This window comes from Parus major, chromosome 3 (assembly GCF_001522545.3).
Source record: "Parus major isolate Abel chromosome 3, Parus_major1.1, whole genome shotgun sequence".
Lineage (NCBI taxonomy): Eukaryota > Metazoa > Chordata > Aves > Passeriformes > Paridae > Parus > Parus major.
The window spans coordinates 44,679,661-44,700,227 of record NC_031770.1 but is presented as its reverse complement, the minus strand read 5'-3'; the positions used below and the strand labels follow the sequence as shown (position 1 = coordinate 44,700,227).

At 37.4% G+C, this 20,567-nt stretch overlaps 1 protein-coding gene across 3 annotated transcripts in view; it reads right to left on the bottom strand.

Annotated features, from left to right (window-relative positions):
• MTR (5-methyltetrahydrofolate-homocysteine methyltransferase) overlaps positions 1–20,567 on the bottom strand; it is a 51,822-nt gene that overhangs the window by 4,170 nt on the left and 27,085 nt on the right. For all 3 annotated transcript variants that reach the window (XM_015622542.2, XM_015622543.2, XM_015622544.2), the window contains 14 exons: positions 18,619–18,708; positions 17,850–18,002; positions 17,173–17,280; positions 14,296–14,396; positions 12,218–12,285; positions 11,242–11,362; positions 8,901–8,982; positions 8,069–8,167; positions 7,212–7,287; positions 5,908–6,063; positions 4,998–5,194; positions 1,770–1,970; positions 848–1,040; positions 15–127 (listed from right to left, as the gene is read on the bottom strand). In XM_015622542.2, coding sequence (XP_015478028.1) covers positions 15–127; positions 848–1,040; positions 1,770–1,970; positions 4,998–5,194; positions 5,908–6,063; positions 7,212–7,287; positions 8,069–8,167; positions 8,901–8,982; positions 11,242–11,362; positions 12,218–12,285; positions 14,296–14,396; positions 17,173–17,280; positions 17,850–18,002; positions 18,619–18,708 — 1,758 coding nt within the window. The remainder of the gene's footprint in view (positions 1–14; positions 128–847; positions 1,041–1,769; positions 1,971–4,997; positions 5,195–5,907; positions 6,064–7,211; positions 7,288–8,068; positions 8,168–8,900; positions 8,983–11,241; positions 11,363–12,217; positions 12,286–14,295; positions 14,397–17,172; positions 17,281–17,849; positions 18,003–18,618; positions 18,709–20,567) is intronic.

Genomic DNA, 20,567 nt, shown 5'->3' with positions numbered 1-20,567 from the left:
ACAGTGTAAGTTACCTGATCTTTACATATCTTGCCAACAGCGAAATATTTGGAATTAGGACTGGAAAAGTAGAGGCCAGAAACCGCAGAAGCAGGTATCATTGCCAGTGATTCTGTGAGACCAATTCCTGGAAAAGAGAATGAGGGTTTTCTTATTCTTTGAATTACGAATAAGCACAAATTCAGAACCTTTTTTTATGTTGGGAAGCTTCAAGCAAACTCAAAAAAACCAAGCAGCCTTCAGATGAGCTAAGACCAAACCCTTTTTCCACTTGTTAACCATTAAGAAAACCTCCGACATACTGCAACTTTCATTACAATTACAGTAGAGTAACTCTGCCATTTGAAGGAAAAAACTTGGACATTTTGGCAAATGAAGTTTTGAAGCACAGGAAAGTATTTTTGGAATTATGGAAGTACCAGTGAAACTCCTGACATGCAAAATATCAGAGAAAAAGAAATTTAACAAATCCCTTTTTAAGAATTACTATCTCAAGGTTCCTGTGGACCAGGAAATATTTTGCTGAATTGGCTTTTTTTCTGTTTCTATCTGGAATGCCTTCTTAAAACGATGAAGATGCCATAATTTTTTTCTGTGCAGCAGAACCCTGTTTGCATGTGATCTGCTAATTAGGAACACAACTCCTCCACCAAAAGCACTGGAAGCATTTTGCAAATTCTTCACTGAATGAGGCAAAATAAGTGGGAATAAAATAGGGAAGACAGAAATTCCCAGAAGCACTTCAGTTTAGTATTTTATGTAGTTCTGCAGCACTCAGTTTTTTCTTTGGTTGGAATTTTGATTTCACATAACAAGCAGTTTAAGAATCTTAGTAAAGCAGAGTTACCTGTTGTTTCCTCAATGTTTGCAAGTTTCCACATGGTGAGTTTTTCTGTATGGTCAGGCTGGCTGGGATATCCAGGGGCAGGGCGAATTCCCTCATATTTAATTTTGCGCAGGCCAGAGAGATCCAGCTGCTCACTACTACTGTAGGCCCAGAATTCTCTTCGAACTCTTTCATGAAGCTCTTCAGCAAATGCCTTGGAATAGAATTAAAAGATTTTTTTTTTAATTTTCACTTTGTACAGACTGATGGAACAGCTGTTTGATTAAGATGAACAATGATAGATGCTTTCTCACATTTCCATATTTTAGAGAGCTCTTAACATAGGTGAGATACTTGAAAGAATTAAAATTCACATGAAACATTTATTTTGCTAATTAAAGTATTTTAGTTACTTCTCTTATTGGTAGAGAGTGGTTTTTTGATTGTCATGCTTTAAAGAGGTAAAGACGTGGACAATTAACCCAAAAAGACAAAATTCAATAACATATGGTAGCAACACTTCATTATAGCACTAAAGCCATTCAGTTTTGACAATCTGGGTGTCTCACACAGGTCTAGCTATGGAAGGCCACATCATTCTTGCCTCCATGCTAAGATCAGATACAAGCATGAGCTACTGCTCCTTTTAGCAGAGGACCTTTCCTCTAGCTCAAAGTCAGCAACAGCTTTTCTGAACTGCTCCTCCAGCTTACATGATTTTCCCAGCAACAGTTGCCCTTCAGGAACAATTTCCATTTCAGTAAATATCTTTGGATAATAGTAACAACAACAACAACTACTACTACTACTACTAATAATAATAATAATTTCTGAAACCCTGCTATAGCTTGAAATCCCCAGCTAGAGCTACCTCCACTTGCATTGAACCCAAGTGGCTCTAAGTGCTGAAAGTTGCAAGGAAAGACACAATGAAACCTCATACCTCTGCAAGCCGATCACCGAGAGCCTTCACCATTATGATGTTGTATTCATCATCCTGTTTCCTAAATTCACTGCATAAATCATCTACACCAAAGCAGGCCACAGCAAACAGGCCTAAGTAGTCACAAATGCCAGAATCCAGTGGTGCTATGAAGTCAGAGAGGCAGTAATATGGATCTGTGCAGGCAGAGTCCTTTTCAGCCTAAAGTAACAAAATCAATGAGATACATCAGAACATTTAAAAATACAGCATTAGTGCACTATTGAACTATAGACCAGTATTTTTAAGACAAAAGGGCTTAGGGCATTTCTAACAAACACCTAGCTAGTCTTTGAGCCATGGTATTTTTGCTATAGTTAAATTAGAAGAAAACCACCTCTCTTACTCTTGAGGGTGTTTGGACCACTGAAGAACAAAACACCAAAGAAGAGAAATGCAGCACTGAACACACATTCTGCTTCTATTTACAGCTACTAAGATTTAACAGCTTATACTGCAAAAAATTATTACAGAGTAAGTAACACTCTTATGCCAACAACTGGGTAAGAGGAGGAATATTTCATCTCTACCCCTAACAGATTCCACATTTGTTAACAAAGCTGATGGTTGATGTGCAAACTGAAGAATTCTTCAGCAACTCCCACTGTAGAATGGTTATGAGTTTATAAACACTCCTAGTTTCTTATGTTACAAACGATGTGCTCAGTAATCCAGATAAAACAGCGCCCATGATAGATACTTTCTACTAATCACACACAAACAAAATGTATGTACTGCTACTAGAAAGTTGAATCCTAAGCAAAGTTCAAGTGGGTTTATATAAAAGGAAGTGGCCCAGTGGAAAAAGACCTGGAGGTGCTGATCAATACCCAGCTGAACACAAATCAGCAGAGCGCCCAGGTGGCCAATAAGGCTAGTGGCTCCCTTGCCTGCATCAGAAACAGTGTGGCCAGCAGGACTAGAGAAGTGATTCTTCCCTTGTACCTGCCACAAGTGAGGCTGCATTTGAATACTGTGTTCAGTTTTGGATCCCCAACTGAACACTCAGGTGCAGGAGCAAGTCCAGAGATGGGCAATGAAGCTGGTAATGTTTCTGGAGCACTCATCCTATGAGAAGTGGCTGAGGGAGCTGGGGAAAACGAGAGAGATTGCTCTCTACAACTACCTCAACAGAGGTTGTTGCCAGGTGGGGGCTGGTCTCTTCTCCCAGGTAACAACTGACAGAACAAGATGACACAGTCTTAAGCTGTGCTAGGGGAGGTGTAGGTTGGACATTTGGAGGAAATTCTTCACAGAAAGTGTGATTAGATACTGTAACAGACTGCCCAAGGAGGTGGTGCAGTCGCTATCCCCAGAGGTATTTGAGGAACAACTGGACATGGCACTCAGTGCCATGGTCTAGTTGACATGGAATTGTTCAATCACAGGTTGGACTCAATCTCAGAGGTCTTTTCCAACCTAATTGATTCTGTGAAATAGGGAATTATACTGCTCATTGGATCCTTTTCCAAAATGGAAGAAAGATAACAGAAAAAGGTGACTGAGCATCCAAAAAGAAATCTCGAATCCTATCAGTATATTCATTGTGGAAGCATGATTGCTGTTTAAGAGGTGGCACAGTACTTGCAAATCTACCCAACTTACAGAGAGAGGAAAGTTATTTAACGGCTATCTCTTAGCTGAAGATTCATTTTCTTTATCCTATGACAATATTTTAGCAATGCATTTCACCCATTCCCAACTGCATCTTAAAAGCAAATAAAACACTCCCACCCCTGAAAAACAAAGAAAAATTGTCTATTAACCTACAAGGTTACAGAAAGTACCATAAAAGTAAAGAAATATCCTTTTTCTCCACAGGTGAAACTTATGATAATTTTAAAGTTCATTTGCAATTATTAGAACTAAGGAAAATATTACATGCATCTCTAACTTTTGGATTTATATCACATCCTTAATTAGTGCCAATGTCATGGAGAGAACTCTGTCTACTGAAAGGAACATTTTATATAAGAAAGAGAAGACAGTTATTCTCTTCTACTTTTGCTCTGCTGAAATCTCTCCTGAGTTACTGTATAAATCATATGAAGAGATGCAGCTAAAATACATGGAGTCCAGAAGAACAGTATGCACAGAGTTTCACGACCTTAACTTTTGAGAGACGCCTGAATAACTGGGATAAAGAGGGTAAAAAAGGTTAAGGAAAATAACAGTATTCCAATAAGAAAAAGCATTACAATAACAACATCAAATCAGTATTTTCCTGGGGAAAAGCCAGGAAGCATAAGAGTGGTAAAACTGATTTACATGGGATATCAAAATGTTTAACTAAGCCTTAAGTCTCTGAAACATCTGTGACTGTGTGCTTGTTGAGAGCATTTTATATTAACACTTGCCATGGACTGTCAAGATGCACTAGATCCATCTCAGGGAACTGCAACAGATAAATTTAAGAGCCAGGTACTTCTTAGTACAGTTCTGCAATATTGGCACACGACTGCACTCACAGAGTATTGTACTCCAGAAATGTAGATAGTTTCATTTTTTCTCTGCCAATATATGAAGACTCTGAATATATGAACTATGAAGAAGCCAAATCAGAAGATAGGGAATAATGAGAGACAGAGTGTCTTGCAAATTCAATCTACCAAATTAAATGCAAATCTAAGTATGATTCTCTCCATCAAAATTAGCTGCAACTAATTCTAAATGGACCCTTCATAGAGTGAATTTTACAAAAAAAATTAAAGCTATCAGAAGCACTTGTCTCCATTGAGCTTTATTTTCCAGTTTTTTTAAATTCTAACTGGGTTTAAACATTAACACATTCAAGTAGAATTTTTCATCTAAAGTAGAATCCAGGGATATTAGAGAACTAAAGTTCATTAGGTTCTAATTTAGCAACACAAGAGTAATGTGATTAATTTGCACAACGCACTGCTTTAGAACATCATAAAACTGAGACCTAAAATGCACATCATATCTGAAGATGTCAAACTTATAAAGCATTTTGTACAATTATTACAATGCAAAATACTACAAATACTACAATACAAAGACCTGGCTCATCACTAACAGGATCTTGTTATTACTGTAAGAAATGACAAGACAACTGCTGCAGAGAGATTACAACAACTATTTTCTACAGATTTTAATAGGGCACTTCTACTACACTCCTGAAATTCAGGAGGAAAAAAAAGTCACTTAACAAATGTGCTGTCACTGTACCTGTTGCCTCAATCCATAAAATTTTGCTACTGGTTCTGAAGATCCCACTGCCTCTTCTACAGCATACAAGTAGATATCATCTTGAACACTTCGAGCTGGCCAGAACCCAACCACACCTCTGGCTTGTAATTTCTTTTCATTAATCAATGTTTTCAGTAGATCTTGAGCATCATTATAAACTCTCTTTGCTTCTTCACCTATTAAAAACAAAGAAACTGCCTTAGAGAAGGCATGTTTTCATGACTGGCTAAATAGGTTTAAGAATTGTTTGAATATTGATTAATTTTTCACATAATTGTCCAATGACTGCAACGATTTGTCGCTACAGCAAATAGGAAGACTGCAGTGTGATCATAGGGCTGTAACAACATATATTTTAGGGAAAAAAACCACAAACAAAGCACAAAATGTTTCAGCCAGCACCTAGTAGAGACAGAGAACACAGAATAAAATTAGAAAGAGACCCAGTGTGCACACCTACATTCCCAGCGTGCAGCAGACCCAGAACATTGCTTGCAGTGTCACCCTTGCCATTTTATCACATATTTCAAAGCCTACTGAACAGCTTCAAAAGGAGCTTGCCATCTTCACCCACAACAGGAACACAGATACATTAAGTGCTCTGTTGCCATTTTTTGTTAATAAAATACCTCCCTGTGCTTTGGCAGGTGAATGCTAAATAAGATGCATAAATAAATGCTGAGCATTTTTCCACACTTCATTTTCAGCCTCACATGGCAACACTTGGCTCACTAAGTGTTGCTTCGAACAAACTATTTCAGTGACATTCTTTGCACGTATTTCTACTATTCCTATTGTTTCAAAAGATTTGGAATCTTACTGCAGCATATTGGGGCCGTTAGGATTAGTTATATGAAGTAAATGCAATTATTGAAGTTTCAATACCCACCTACAGTTTTATCATTAAAGATCTTAGGGAAACTCCGGTTGGGATACTTTCCTCTAAGTTGCCAGACGTCAAAGAAAGGTTTCCAGTCAATGTACTCCACCAGCCTCTCCAGGTCATAATCCTCAAAGACTTTTGTGCCAATGAATTTTGGTTTAACTGTAGCAATCAGAAGCATAATCCAACATGATGAAAATAATTTAAAATTGCTTTAACATTCACAGTGTAACTGATGTTCAACAACCTCCACCCCTGCAAATGACCTCTTCCAAACTAACTATCCTAAAATTCTCGTAGAGGTATTTTCCCAAGTCATACCATACTCCACAGTTACAATGTAACAAAAGAAGAAAAAAAAACATAAGAGGCCTATAAAGCTGAAATAGAAAAATTAAGGTCATTTGTTCTTCCACATAAATCAATAGGTTTTAGGTGTTGGACTTTGGAATTTATTTAATTGATCAGAATATTGGCTTAGACACAAGACCAAAAAAACTTAGAGTTTATCAATCCCTAACATACTTCATGGGTACACACCTTCCATATTTACCAATTCCTTTCTATATACAAACATGTACTATGACACTGCAGAATATTTCTGTACATTTTTATGTAATTTCTAAGAACTTTTGCAGCCATCACACATGTTCAGATGCATACACACAAGTGAAAAAGCAAGATGGATCTGTGTGAAGCCACAAGCTTTGCACTTGTTTTGTCTGTTCAATACTTCATAACACATGAAGATAAGTTATTGAAAATTAGTATCTTGTTGAGTCTTGTAAATGGAAGGACAGAAAGCAGTTTAATGTCACTGCAGGATGCAACCTGAATGCTGTTTATACTTCTAGTATAATTTAAAAAAAACCAAAACAGTACAAAAACTGATGGGGGAAGGATAGGAAAGACTGTAAGGAAGAATTTGATAAAAATGCCATGTTACAGCATGTGTTCCCCAAACATGGTACAGTAAGGTGTGCAATACAATGAGCCAGCCAGTTTTCAAAAGCCATCACTAATGTTTTCTTTGTTTATATGTTGTGATGGGTAACTCATTGTTTTGGGATTTTTTTTTCCAGTTATCTTTATAAATATTAATTATTTTTTAAATTAGCTGCAAAAAAGCAGAAGCAGAATGTTCAAATTAATGCAAAAAATCATTGTTGAGACAGGTACCAATTGACTTAAGCTTTTACACTTCTATATTCCGAAGTTTAAAGTATAATTTAATTAAAAAAAAACATGTAAAATAAACATACAAAATAAAATGAAGGCACAGAAACCACAAACAACAACATATAGCTGACCTGGTATATCACCTGATAACCAATTATTATGGAAACCTTTTCTTCTAGCTTGCTGTAGAGACAAGTATCTTCTTTCCTATATAGATATAAAGGTTAATTTCAGAACACCATATTTCAGTCACATGAACTGTAACTGTGGACTTCATGGTAGAGTTTTACTCAAAATACTCTTCAGGATGAATCTAACAACAGATAATTTCAGTCTCAGCAACTCCCAGTTCTCAAGTGTAAAGTAAGATTACATCACATTATTTTTGCCTGTAGAATTCTAATGAAACTGGGCTACAAGTTTTCTGGTTCCTCTCAACTACACCAGAAGTTCCTTTATTACTTCAAAATACGCTAAAATACAGGCAGAGAAAGACATTCTCCTACTGCTCTGATCACTCACCTAAACGAGACTAAGACATTAGGAAAGCATGGTGGTTTAAAATTCTCAATAGAGTGTGTCTCAGTACCAGCAAAAGCTACCAGTACCATTTTCACTACCCCAGCTGAAGCTCCACATATCCTGCTACTGCTCCAGGAGAGCACTGGTCTTCTGTAGGTTGATAAGATGACATGACTTCCAGCTCCATGGAGGTTCTAGATACCACAGATCAGCCATTGAGGACAATCAAGAATTTGCCAAGCATGTGTTAAGACTCCTGCAGAAGGCCTTATAGGCTAGAAAATTTGATTTCATAAGCACTTCTGGAAGTTTTCAATCCATCTTACTGCAAGTTTTAAATCAAAACAAATATACCTGAAGGTCTTCATAAGGAGCTGAACAACAAGAGTAAAATCAAGTTATTAATAATAGCTGAAAAGCAAGTGCCAACAACTTCAAACAAGAAGATAATCAATTACATTTGTACCTTGAGAGACTCATAGTGCTCTTGTCTAATTTCTTCATATTCCTCTAATATTTCTTCAAAGAAATCATCCTTCATGCTATCGTCTAAGAGCTGGGAACACTGAAAAAATGAAGAAAAAAACACTAAGTACATAGTGTATCACACTATGGTAAGGACAAAGTGTGAATTTCAGACTAGGCAACCTGTCTTTCGGACTCTCTTGGCAACACTAAACTAAGCCTTACCAATAATCAGCAACCTACATTCAAACTGGACACGTTTAGACTGCAATTATTACTGAGATCTCTGCCCTACTACACAGGTAACATTAGCAGAGCCAAGTCTAGCTCTGGAAAGAGCAGAATACTCCCAAACTTCAGAGACTGAAGAGTCACAGAAGCAACACACAGCTTGGCCTACTCTTTACCACCACATATTTGCCAGTTAAGACCACCCATTTCTCTGAAAGAGAATCCATCCCAAAAAACTCCAGACACACGTTTCTCAGTACAAATGTTGCTGACTAACTTCAGAAATATATCCAAATTAGCCATAATAGCAGTTCACACAACTCCATCAGTCTTCACTACAAAGCAACAATCAAGCACTCACAGTGAATGTCACCCTCACTAGACTAATGGACATTCAAATAAAAGTGCCCAGTGACAGTAACTGTCAAAAGCCAATTGAGAAGCATGTGGCAGCACAAAACAGTTGAAGCAAGTGTAATTTAGAAACTTGTCTCTGATGTGCCCCTTTTAATTTTCTGCCACAACATTAAGCCTCAGAGGAAAGGATGGAAGGGACAACAGAAAAACAGGGCATGGACAAGAAACTATAATTTAGAACTTACAACCACAACACTCTTGGATGCATCCAGGACATGAACTACAGGTGCGCTATATCGTGGGGCAATTTTAACAGCTGTGTGTGTTCTTCAATGAAAAAGAAAAAGAGTGAGCGTTTTAAAACTAAAGCAAAAATACAACAAAACAAAAAAAGACCAAGCAACCCACCAACAAAAAAAGCAGACAAAATCCCCAGTGAAATAAATCCTAACTTAATGCATAGAACTTCAAAAGAAGAAATTCATTCAGCCATCTGCTATCTATGAATCATTAAACACAGATTTCAATAACAGGTATATAACCACTTTTCTTCAAAGTGTATCAGAACACTTCATAAATAATGTGCCAACTCACAATCCCTCAATGTCTTACCAGCTGAATGAAAATCAGCAACTCATTAGTTTTAAGTCTCAGAAATCAGTAAGACTTTTCCAAACTAAGCCTACCAAGAACTAACAACTTCTTTAATCCTTTTTGCTCATCTTACATTTTTTCCTCCCACACGCTAATTTTTGGGTCTGTGGATTAGCATTAACCTAATTCAGTGATGATTATTCAATTTCTCAAAATCAGAGGCCTAAGTCCTCTATACAGCTGAGGAACAAATTCTGCCAGTGGCCAATAAATATTATAAATTTGTACCCTGAAGATGCAGTGAATTTTGCATTGTAACTACAGGTGCAATGAGGACAGTACCTTCTCTTCACAGTCTGTCAAATTATGAGACTACTTGCTGAAACCACAAAATACGGACTCTAATAGGTCTGCTACAATATATGCTGCTCTGATAAAGACAGCAACACTGCTAACAGTTTCTAGTGATGTAAGAATGAGCTCTGCTCAGAGTCCTACCAAAACTCTGCAAGCAAGTGTAGGAACAAAGATCTTATAGGCCTTATAATTTGCTTTCTTGTAATGCTAAGGTCAAACAACATTTCTAAAATTAAATTTAATTAGAGCCAAGGAAGCAATCTTCCCTAACAAAAGCAAGATCCCTTTCTCTTCAGGTTCTGTCAAATATTTAAAGCACTTGGACATGGAGGTTTACTTATGACTGTGCAACACAGCTGTGTAAATAACTGTCCAGCATCCCCCTGAATTTGCTTCTAGGAGACACATTTTTACCTTAGCAGCTCTGTTTTTTACAAAAAGCTATCTCTACTGTTTTGATAGGAACAGGCAAAGGAAACAAAAGCAGACATGATTCTAAAATGGCACTATATCAACCACTACATGGTAACACATGAACATTCTCAGCGTCAGAACAAAAAAACATCTTTTATCCTCTGACTCTAGAATATATAAATTCTCAACAATGACCAGGGATTGGATAATTAAGTTACCACCTTCCCAAGCACACTGGTCATGAGAAATGTCCATCAAAAGACGTTTCTTAGAAGGGATACAGCGAACTTTGCATTATACGTGCAGGAACAATAAAGGCAGATAGTGACCCTACTTTCCATTGTCTGTCAAATTATGAGATGATTTGCTAAAGCCAAAAATACAGAATACAGTATGTGTTGCTCTGATAAAGAAACCAACACTGCTCACAGCTTTTAGTTACACAAAAATGACCTCTAGAGTCTTCTGAGCTGTCACCTCCTCGAGTATATTGTACACAAACCAGTTAGCAAAGCGTGACCCACGGCTGTTATACATGCCCAGAGCACATCTCCGGTAATGCTAATACTAGGTGTCACTGAGCTGTCAACATGGTCTTCAGAAAATCACAGCAGCTGTATTATTTCATTTGGACAGACCTGAGAGAACAAGATTTTAACAGCTCAGTCTATCAAAATCAACACAGTAAATACTTTAAGGCAAGCAGTGGGGCTTTATCCCCTACCAGCCTGCTTGAGCAGCACTGGAGGCTCAACACAGTCATCACCACATTGAACAGTGATCCAGGAAAACACAGTAACATCCTTAAAGATAATAGCTCCCTGACATCAACATGGCCATTTCTAGTCTCAAAATCCTGCATTTTTAGAATGCTTTGGTGAATCAAAATAGATCATTCAACCCCTCAGAAGAACAGAACTACATTTATTTGCATATGTACAAGAACTTTTAGAGAAAACACGGTATTTCCACATATAATATACACTTTAAAAATTAAACGTTTAAGAAGTCTATTATTTGTTACGTAACTAACTACATTTTACCTTGATAATCTAGGACTTCTGAAAAAAGAAGCAAGTCAATCTTAGGGTGAATACATATCAGTATGTGTGTTGCAGAAAAATGAGAGAAAGGGGGAAAGAAATGGCTACACAATTTCCTTTTCACTAATTAACACTGTCTGCATGTAAGTTGCCCATCTTCCCAGCTGAGATATCTTACTTCGAAGTAGTTGCTCCTCCAATGAGCAAAGGAATCTTTATTGCCAATCTCTCCATTTCCTTGGCGACAAAAATCATCTCATCCAAAGATGGCGTGATGAGACCAGACAGGCCAATTATATCTATTGCAAATTTACAAACACACATACACAAAACTTTTAGCCAATCCATTCTAGAAAGGCACAGAAATTAGTACAGAAAAGTTTATTTCATACATCAAATAGCTTCATGCATCAGACAGAAAATAATGAGACAAAAAGCAAGACAGTCACTAATCTAGAAGGGAAGTTTGACCCAATTAGAAAGTGGAAGCTCTCCAAGAATGATAATGATTCCAAATCCCTAGTTTAAGATATTTCTCAGTTTTCACAGTTGCTGAACACCTACTGCTCTATGTTCAGCAATAAATAAACAGCACTTTTGATTAGCAAGCTCCAAGTCTCAGAAGCTCAGCACTGAGGAGGGAAATGAGACAAAACAATTAGAAATTCTGCTCCTAGAAACAGCAAATGCTTTCAAACTTCACCACCTGTGTTCCACACAATTTGTCTTTTCCAAGATACAGTAGACTGTTCCAAAGCAACTGCAAGTTGTTTCAGAAAGTTCATGATTTATTAGAACAATTCACTCCTGATCTCACACTCACTGATCTAGCAGGCTGAATGCCAAGTTCTTTTACTGATTTAAGATCCAACAAGAAGTTACTTAAACCTTTTCAAGGCTCCATTCATCCATCTGTAAGACAAATACTACAACACCTCTCCTGCAATTGTCCTTTTGATACAGGGTTTCAGCTCCTCAAACTAAGCTTCACAGAAGTGCCAAATGCTAAATAATTAATATGGTTAAAGCAGAAGTTCTGATTTCTCTGAAGATAATCTGATCAAATCATAGACAGTATAGGAATGCAATAAGTAGCAATAAAAAATGTGATTTAAAAATCAAACAATTCAGAAGTACTAATGAAGTCTCTATACCTGCTTTGTTCTCAACAGCAGCTCTTAATATCTTATCACATGGAGTCATGACTCCTAAATCAATAACTCTGTGAAAAGAAAGGAGATGACACAAGATCCTTTAAATAACAAATCAAATTTTTGCTACAGGGCAAATACATTCCTCTTGCTGTAAATAACTGACCTAAAAATTGAAGTTAAGACTGAGAGATTTTTGCTTGTTTCTCAAGACCATTTGGGAATTTTTATATAGGAAATACCTCTAGGTCTGGTAAAATTTTCAGTAAGAGTTCCAGATGGCATAATAGCTTAGAAAATGCAAGTGGAAAGAGGAGCCTTTTCTTTAAAATAAATTTCTGTGGTTGTACTAAGTCTGGCTGAGTTAATTCTCTTCTCAGCAGCTGGTATGGTTTTAGATCTGTGGCCAAAACAATATTGCAAATTAAAGTTTAACTATTGATGAGCAATGCTTTCACAGAATCAGGGCTTTTTCTGTTTCTTACTTCAGCCCCTCAAGGAACAGACTGTGAGTAGACACAACTAGGCAGATGACCCAAACTAACCAAAGAAATTTTCCATGGCAAATGAAGTCCAGCTCAGCAATAAAAAAGGGAGAGTGAGTGACTTAGCAGGAGTTAGCCATATTTTGCTCAGTAACCAGCAGGACACCAGTCAATCCACAGGAGGTAAAAACGGGATTGCCTTTGCATCACTTTTCTTTCTTTCTTTTTCCATTTTTCCTTCAGTTACTAAACTTTTCTCCACCCACCATCCATCTATCTATCTATCTATCTATCTATCTATCTATCTATCTATCTATCCATCTATCCATCTATCTTCCTTTCTTCCTTCCTTTCTTTCTTCCTTTTCTCTTTCCCAGCTCACTGAGGTTGACTGAGTGGAAGTGAGTGAATGGATATGTGCTGCTGAGCCACCTACCAGCCTACCCACAGCAGTGGCATTTCTGAAGGTATCTGGATAACACAAAAATGTTTTGTGGACATCTTATCTTACATCAGGAATCTAAGATGATTCACATCAAGCTTGTTTGCCTCATTAAAGCATACATTTTATGAAATGGGACATTGAACTTCCCTTTGTTAGCATTTTATTCCTATTAACCCTAAAAATTGCCAAGGTTTTTATTTTTTCAAGTAAACCACCCCAGCATGCTGATTTCATTCAGCCTCACTCAGACTCATGTTTACAGAGAGCACTATGGCTTCCTTTCAGTAAGTCTAAATAAAGCTCAAGAAAGCCTGAATCCAATCAACAGAATTTCGAGAGGAAATGAAATTGAATATATTGCATATATACAGCACTGCTACTGACTTCAACACTCTGTGTTTTAAAATAAAGGGATAATTTTGTCTCCTTTTAGAGCAAATGACAACCCAAAGTCAAAACTAAAGAAATGAACAGTAAGACAGAGTTCCAAAACCAATTCAGCTTTGCACAATGTCTGATCCTTGAAAAGAACACTGATGGAAACATGACCATTCATTCCAACACTTGCAAACTCTTCGCCACGTAAACAGGCCATGAAAGACCTGACTTCTCTTGAAGTTCTAAATTTTGAAGTTCAGAGACAATGAGAATCTCATCTCTTATTTAAGAAAACATACCTCAGCAAGTTTTTAAAACCCTATAGCTAACAAACAACATGAACAACACACTACAAGATTAATTTAAATCTTACAAGACTATTTTTTCCAACACAACCCACAGATAGTATTGCCTACTGCAACTGTCATATCTGATATCTTCAGACATTATAAAAAAAAATCACAGTTATTATATTTAACTGATATAAAACAAACCCAAAAATCATGTTCTCATCTATATTCCAGTTGATGTTAAACTGCAGAATCACCTCAGATGTCAACAGGAAAAGCAGTATTCAAGGAGGAAGCAATATTTCCTCTTGCCTCCCCATTTAGTAAATAGCTGCTATGATCTATGTTCCCAATCACAACCTGGGGAACAGAGGACAAGTCCCAAGACATGTCCAGCTCTGTTGTCACCACAGCTGCAGCTACAGAGGTACTCATTACTGACCCTTCTACAGCTGTGTTCCCAGCTACTTAGTCTCTCTTTACCTGAAGTTGTTGCAGCCCAGAACAACTCCCACAATGTTCTTGCCAATATCATGTACATCTCCCTTCACAGTTGCCAGTACTATTGTACCCTGGTAGGGATCCTGGAGGTTGAAGAAGCAGCAAGAGTTAAATTACTCAGAAGCCTTGGTATGTTTGAACACATCCTTCAACAGTGCAATCCTAATCCATGACCCAGACTTCTATTATAGTACAAGTGACTGCAAAGTGTAGCACAGATAATACAGTAAGTATTAAAAACCATCTTAAAAGATGCAGGTAATAGAAACTTGTACATGAATTATTCTTACAAAATGTATGGATGCTACTCCAAAATCTGTGTTAGAAAAAACAAAATAGCAGATAAAACCATTTCCAATCAGGATAGCATTTTTTGCAGTGCAATAACTGAACTCCTAAGGTACTTTTGCTCCAAATATACACCTTGCCAATAAAGAGATTAAATATTTAGAACAAAAGGGTATGAATACTTATAATTACATGTCTGTTTTTGAATCAAGATCAACCTTTTGATGCAATGCTGAGAAGAATGGGATATTAGTAAACTTAGAAGCTAAACTAGAGGAATTAGCAAAAGCAGAAAAGGCTTATTTTTATGCAACACAAATAACAAGGGAGTTTTCAGTGCAGTGATCAGGCTGCTTCAGACTACCCAAGCTGAACAAACAGGCTGCAGAAGGATCAACTTGAAGAAAGGAAGCTGTTCTGTCACAAGCAGATCCTAGGCTAGATGGCATTCAGTCTGACAAAGGGTGCTGCCACCACGACAACAGTGCAACTTCCCACAGCAGCTCTCCACCAGGACACAGGACTTGGCAATACCTTTTTAGTTGTATAATCACTGCCGTCATTTGGAACAGCTCCAGGCTATAACAGTAGTATGTCTGAGTTACTGCAGCATCAGATGCCAGTAAGCAACTACATGAATTGCACAGAATTTAAACAAAGTGGAAAGCTGAGCATATTCTACATGAAACTACAAAATATTTTTCCAGACAGTATCTCATCTCCTTTGCACATGGCAGAACTGGATGACTGAATCCCTCTATGAAGGATGTTATATTTCTGGACATATAGAGTAGCTCTCTATTTCATGAGCCCACATTGCTTTTGTAGTTGCAATATTACAATTTTAAAAATCTTGATATATTACCAAGAGCAATACTAGTATCTCCTGTGGTTCTAACACACTTGTTGAATAAAATCCCTAGGTGCCCACCAATGTTGCTGTTTACTAAAATCTAGTATCTCCCCGTGTTTCTGTTTTACAGAAGGCCAGAGATCAGAGGAGACAAAATGGAGGTCTGTAAGTCAGCCATCTCAGTACATCAACAGAAAATTCTGCAGCTGAAAATATACTGCTGGAATGAAAGAGAAAAATAGGGAAAGAGATTAATCAAGGACTGGGAGAAGACCAAAACATGCTTCCCCACATTAGGTATCATATCTAATCATACCTAATAATTTCTGATGTTTTAATTAGTGATTGATACAAAAAAAAAACTGGATTTGTACATAAGAAAAATCTGCTGGGTAGCAAACAACGTGGGCAACAACACATACCACTTTAAATAAACCCTATTTAAGGCACACTTATTTCAATTGTCTTAGGCAAGGAGGTCCTCAAGTTCTGGGAATACATCCAAAGGCCTTTCTTTTTTCATTTTTGATAGAGATCTACAGCCACAGTTATTTATCCTCAAATGTAACTATCAACACTTTGCATTTCCTGGCAGTCTGTGACTAAAACTGTCCTGGAGGGTACAGTGGCCTGGGTAACATCAGACAGATCAGTTACCAGAGCCTATAAATTGTTTTCCTTCAAGCCAATGTACTTTGGAAATAGATGCAGCTCTTCTATCTCTTTCATTGATTGTCTATACAGTGGCATGTCTTTTTAAGAGGAACTACATCCCTTGCCCAGCAGAAGGCAAAGCAGGATTACAGAAACCCTGCCTTTTCCCTCCTGCTCTCCTCAGCTACACAGAACATCTCACTCACTCTCTTAGAGTGTTTGCTATCTTTTTTAGAACCTCTCGAATTCCACTTCACTTCTTTTTAGCCAGAGAATTACGTGCCAGAGGGTTCACAGAAGATTCTAATCCAATGCTCATGGAATCAATGGGGTAGTGATTTTAAACAATCAGAACAAAACAGAGGGTGTCAAATACCAGCAGTGTTATCTGCATTAAAAGAGAACAGCATGAGCTGGAGAGAGATGATGAAAGGTGATTTGTGACAGCCAGAGAACAGATTCTCTTGACATACAGGAGAGAAGACACCTTCACATCCAGAAAAAGTAAGGGAGAAGAGACAAGGCATCCTCCTCCTTTCATTAAGATCAATCAGGTTTAATTATCAGGCCATTTTTCTTTCCAAATTATTTGCTCTATTTGTTACATTTATGCTGAACAATCACACAACAGATGCACAGCAAATACATTGTAAGATTTCAAGGGAAGAATTAGAAACCATTAAAAATTTTAAAGGAGAGTTAGAGAGTTCACCAAGGGCAAAAGTATTAGAAACGAGTAGCAAAATCCATCATAAAGTTAGAATAAATAAACCAGAATTAAATGCATGTAAAAATACAAGAAATTGATAACGTTGACATAGAAGGCCTACAAAGGCTCATTGGCATCATTCAGAAAACTTTGTGAGCTTAGGCACACACAAAGAAAATTTCCACAAAATCTCCACTTTATGAACTTCAAACCTACTTCAAATTATGCCAAGATGGTCAGTTTCCATATGACTGCATCAACTTTCCAGCATAATAAATGTAAATAGCAATAAATAATTTCTGTATTTGTCATAGAATTCTAGGAAAAAACTACAGCACAAAGGCCTGTATCTTGCCTCTTCTTCTGTGCTGCCTTGCTTGGCTCTCCTTTCCTCTCTTTCTTTTTCCATATAGGGAATAAGGTGGCCAACTGCTTTCTTCATAACTCGAGCAGACTTTATCACCTGCACAGATAAAGGTAGGGGCAGAATAAACAATAAAGACAAGGTATAGGAATAACCTCAGTTTTCTTTTAGCTTTCTCATTCAGGCAATAAATGAAACTTCATTTGCAGCCCCAGGCACCAGTATTCAGATCATTCTGTGGCAGCAGGCTGCACACCTTACTGGGCTAAGGCTCCACACAACACTTTCTTCCACAGTGCAGCCTCCCAGACCACTCACAACAGAACCAAAAGCCACAGACAAGCCCAGACTTGGAAGGTACTTAACACAGCAAATTTTATTTGGGCTTTTTTTCTCTCTTGCGCCTTTTCATGGGGTCAGACTTAAAACTGCATTTCAAATAAAGAAAAACACTCAGGAAGAACAGAAACAAACATCCAGGACAATCATACATAAAGAAAGTCAAGTTCCAAAGTAAAAAAAGAAAATGGCTGCTTCTCAGCAGTACCTGAATTTTTACAATTCCTGTGCTGTATCTGAAAAAACAGCCAGTACAGAAAGTTTTGGCTACATTTTACAATGCTAGGTTTTGTAAAGTAGGAAAACATATGACATTATTTTCTCATTACCTGAGGCAGAAACATCTTTCCAGCACCAAAAAGATCACCAACAATTTTCATGCCATTCATCAAAGGCCCTTCAATTACATTTAGAGGTCTAGGATATTTTTCCTGATTTAATCTTGCTTCTTCTGTATCTGCAGTGACATACTTCTCAATGCCCTAAGGGGGAAAAAAAGAAGTTTTTAAACTTTCATTTAGTTGCCTTATCCCCAGAAAAATCCCACAATGAAAGTACAAATAGATACTATAGATACTGACAGTCTTTAAAAATACCTCATTGAAATACCTGCATTGAAAATAGGCTTGCTTAGGAATCAAAACACCATAGCTGTTAGGCAGATAAAGTTATTCACAGCATGTCCCCATTATCAGATTTGTTCATTTTTCTTAACCATGTCATCAGAGAAACCCAACACTCAAAGGTTGCTTCCACAGTGCAAGTGTCACTCAGTGCAGTACTACTGATGGATCAAAAAAGCCCTAGGAAGTAAAAGGAGTGTGTTCCAAAGTAAAAGCTGTATGTTTCTACCAACATCAGTGGGATAAAATATTAAGGGTCAAAGACTTCAACTTCTGAAGCTTAAAGACACACCTCTACAGTTTTCTCTGTTATTGAAATTAAATAGATCACTTGATTTATTATTCATTGTTAATCAATAGCTTGTGAAAAAATGGTAGCCGAAGAACTTTTAAAACCAAATATGTCCCTTAAGGTCTGAGCTGAGATCATGCCTCTGAGGGCTGATGGGTAGGACAGTTTTCTACACAGATTCACCTTTATGAGAGCATATTCCAGCCTTTCCTCCACAGAGCCTTTACGCCACTCATCAGTCTGTACAACTTTTTTTCCTCCTTGGGCATGATTCTGAAAAGAAAAGACATCCATAGGAGCTTGCAAGCATAAGAAGTACAATTATGGACTTCACTTTCAGAAAAAAAAAGGATAGTTCCAAGTACTGACTCATAAAATAATCTTAGACTATTCAAAAGGTTTATATACATGCAAATCATGTTGCAAAGACCTGTGATGTAATACAGGCACCCAGGGAGTCTACATCCCAGTAGGTACACACCTCAGTGAAAAGGTAAACAAAATAATATTTTTTAAAACAGAGAGAGCAGTTTGACAAGTTTTATGCTCGTAAAAATGATGACATGACTAATCCTAAGGGATTTACTTCTGGGAACATGTTTTAAATTGATTCCTGGCCCACACATTACATTTAATTTTAAAATTCTAATTAATTTGGCACTAATTCAGTTTCTGCTGGAAAAGGTTATGTTATTCTGTACCACAGATGTGTTTTCAATCAGTCAGCCTACAAAACTACTGTTTGTCACACACACAGACTGCCCCAAACTACCACATATGCTCTTTGTCTCACACTCATACTCCCATTGGCTATGAACACAGAGGCTAAAAGGGCTTCATAGTCCAAGAAAGTTCACAAGCACAACCCCAGGAAGGCTTGTAGAAGAGCACCTTATCCATTAATTCAGCCAACACTCTTCAGGCAAGCAATTTCTTTTCCTTACTCAGTTATTAGACATAATCTGACATCTCTCAGGCCTTATGAACTTCCTATACTTTTGAGTGCCCAACAGCAAGTTTTTAAAGATAACGCCACAGCAACAAGATCTCACTCATGGGAACAGAAAACAGAACAAGCTTTCAATCATGCTTATACAAATATTAGCTAATTTCACAGCTTTTTGTTTCCTAATCGTATTCCTCTCATATGTCTAGATTGTAAAGGGAATGAAAGAAGGAATAAAATGTTACCTGGAGACAAGGTAGAGATGTATTGATTTTTAATTATATTAAAAACCTGACTAGACATGTCCCTGAGCAGCCTGGTCTTGGTTGGCCCCTGATTTGAGTAGGAGGCTTGTAGTAGATGATCTCCAGAAGTCTCTATCTACCTCAGGAATCACTTTATGTGATTCACTGAAAAGACACCAAGTGCTTTTCAACCTCTGGCCAGACAGTTTAACAAGGGAACCACACCAGCCTAAAAATAACCCATGACACTGTAAGGTGGACATGCAGGAATAAGAGTGTTTGAGAATGTCTGCAATTATGTCATGGCAAATGGTTTTTAATCTCAAACTTCAAATGAAGACTGATTCCCTAAATCTGCAAGGATTAAGTTCCTCTTTTTTGCCACTAGACTATTTTACTCCCTCAGTAAAACTACCACCATGAATAAAAGCAGATTTTCCAACAATGGCTTCCCAAACCTGTAGACCTAGTATTCATCATCCACTTTCATTTCTGTTTTTAAGGTTTCACTTAAATTCACATTCAGTCTTCTGCAGGAACACTGCTCAAGTAACCCCTTTCTAACTCTCCCTTTATTTTCCTTCGTCTTTATGCAATCTTGAATACCCCAATGATGCAACTTAGCATAAACAGACAAGATTACTCCCACGTAAATTGCTTGGACACCAAGCACAAAGGGATAGTCTTCCTGTACTAGTTTTTAACATGTTGTCACTGTTACTATAAAGTATTCACTACCACAGGGCAAAATACAAACCAAGTGAAGCACAGAAATATTGCTTCCAGGAGCTACAAAACAGGCATGCAAATCTTGTGCACTTGAATCTAAGAGCCACCTAACTCAGAGAGATTTTTGCTGTATCTTCCATTCAGAAAAGAATTTCACCAGTTACCTTATGGACAATGTGTAATCTTTGTCCTTTACCACCACCATCACTAAA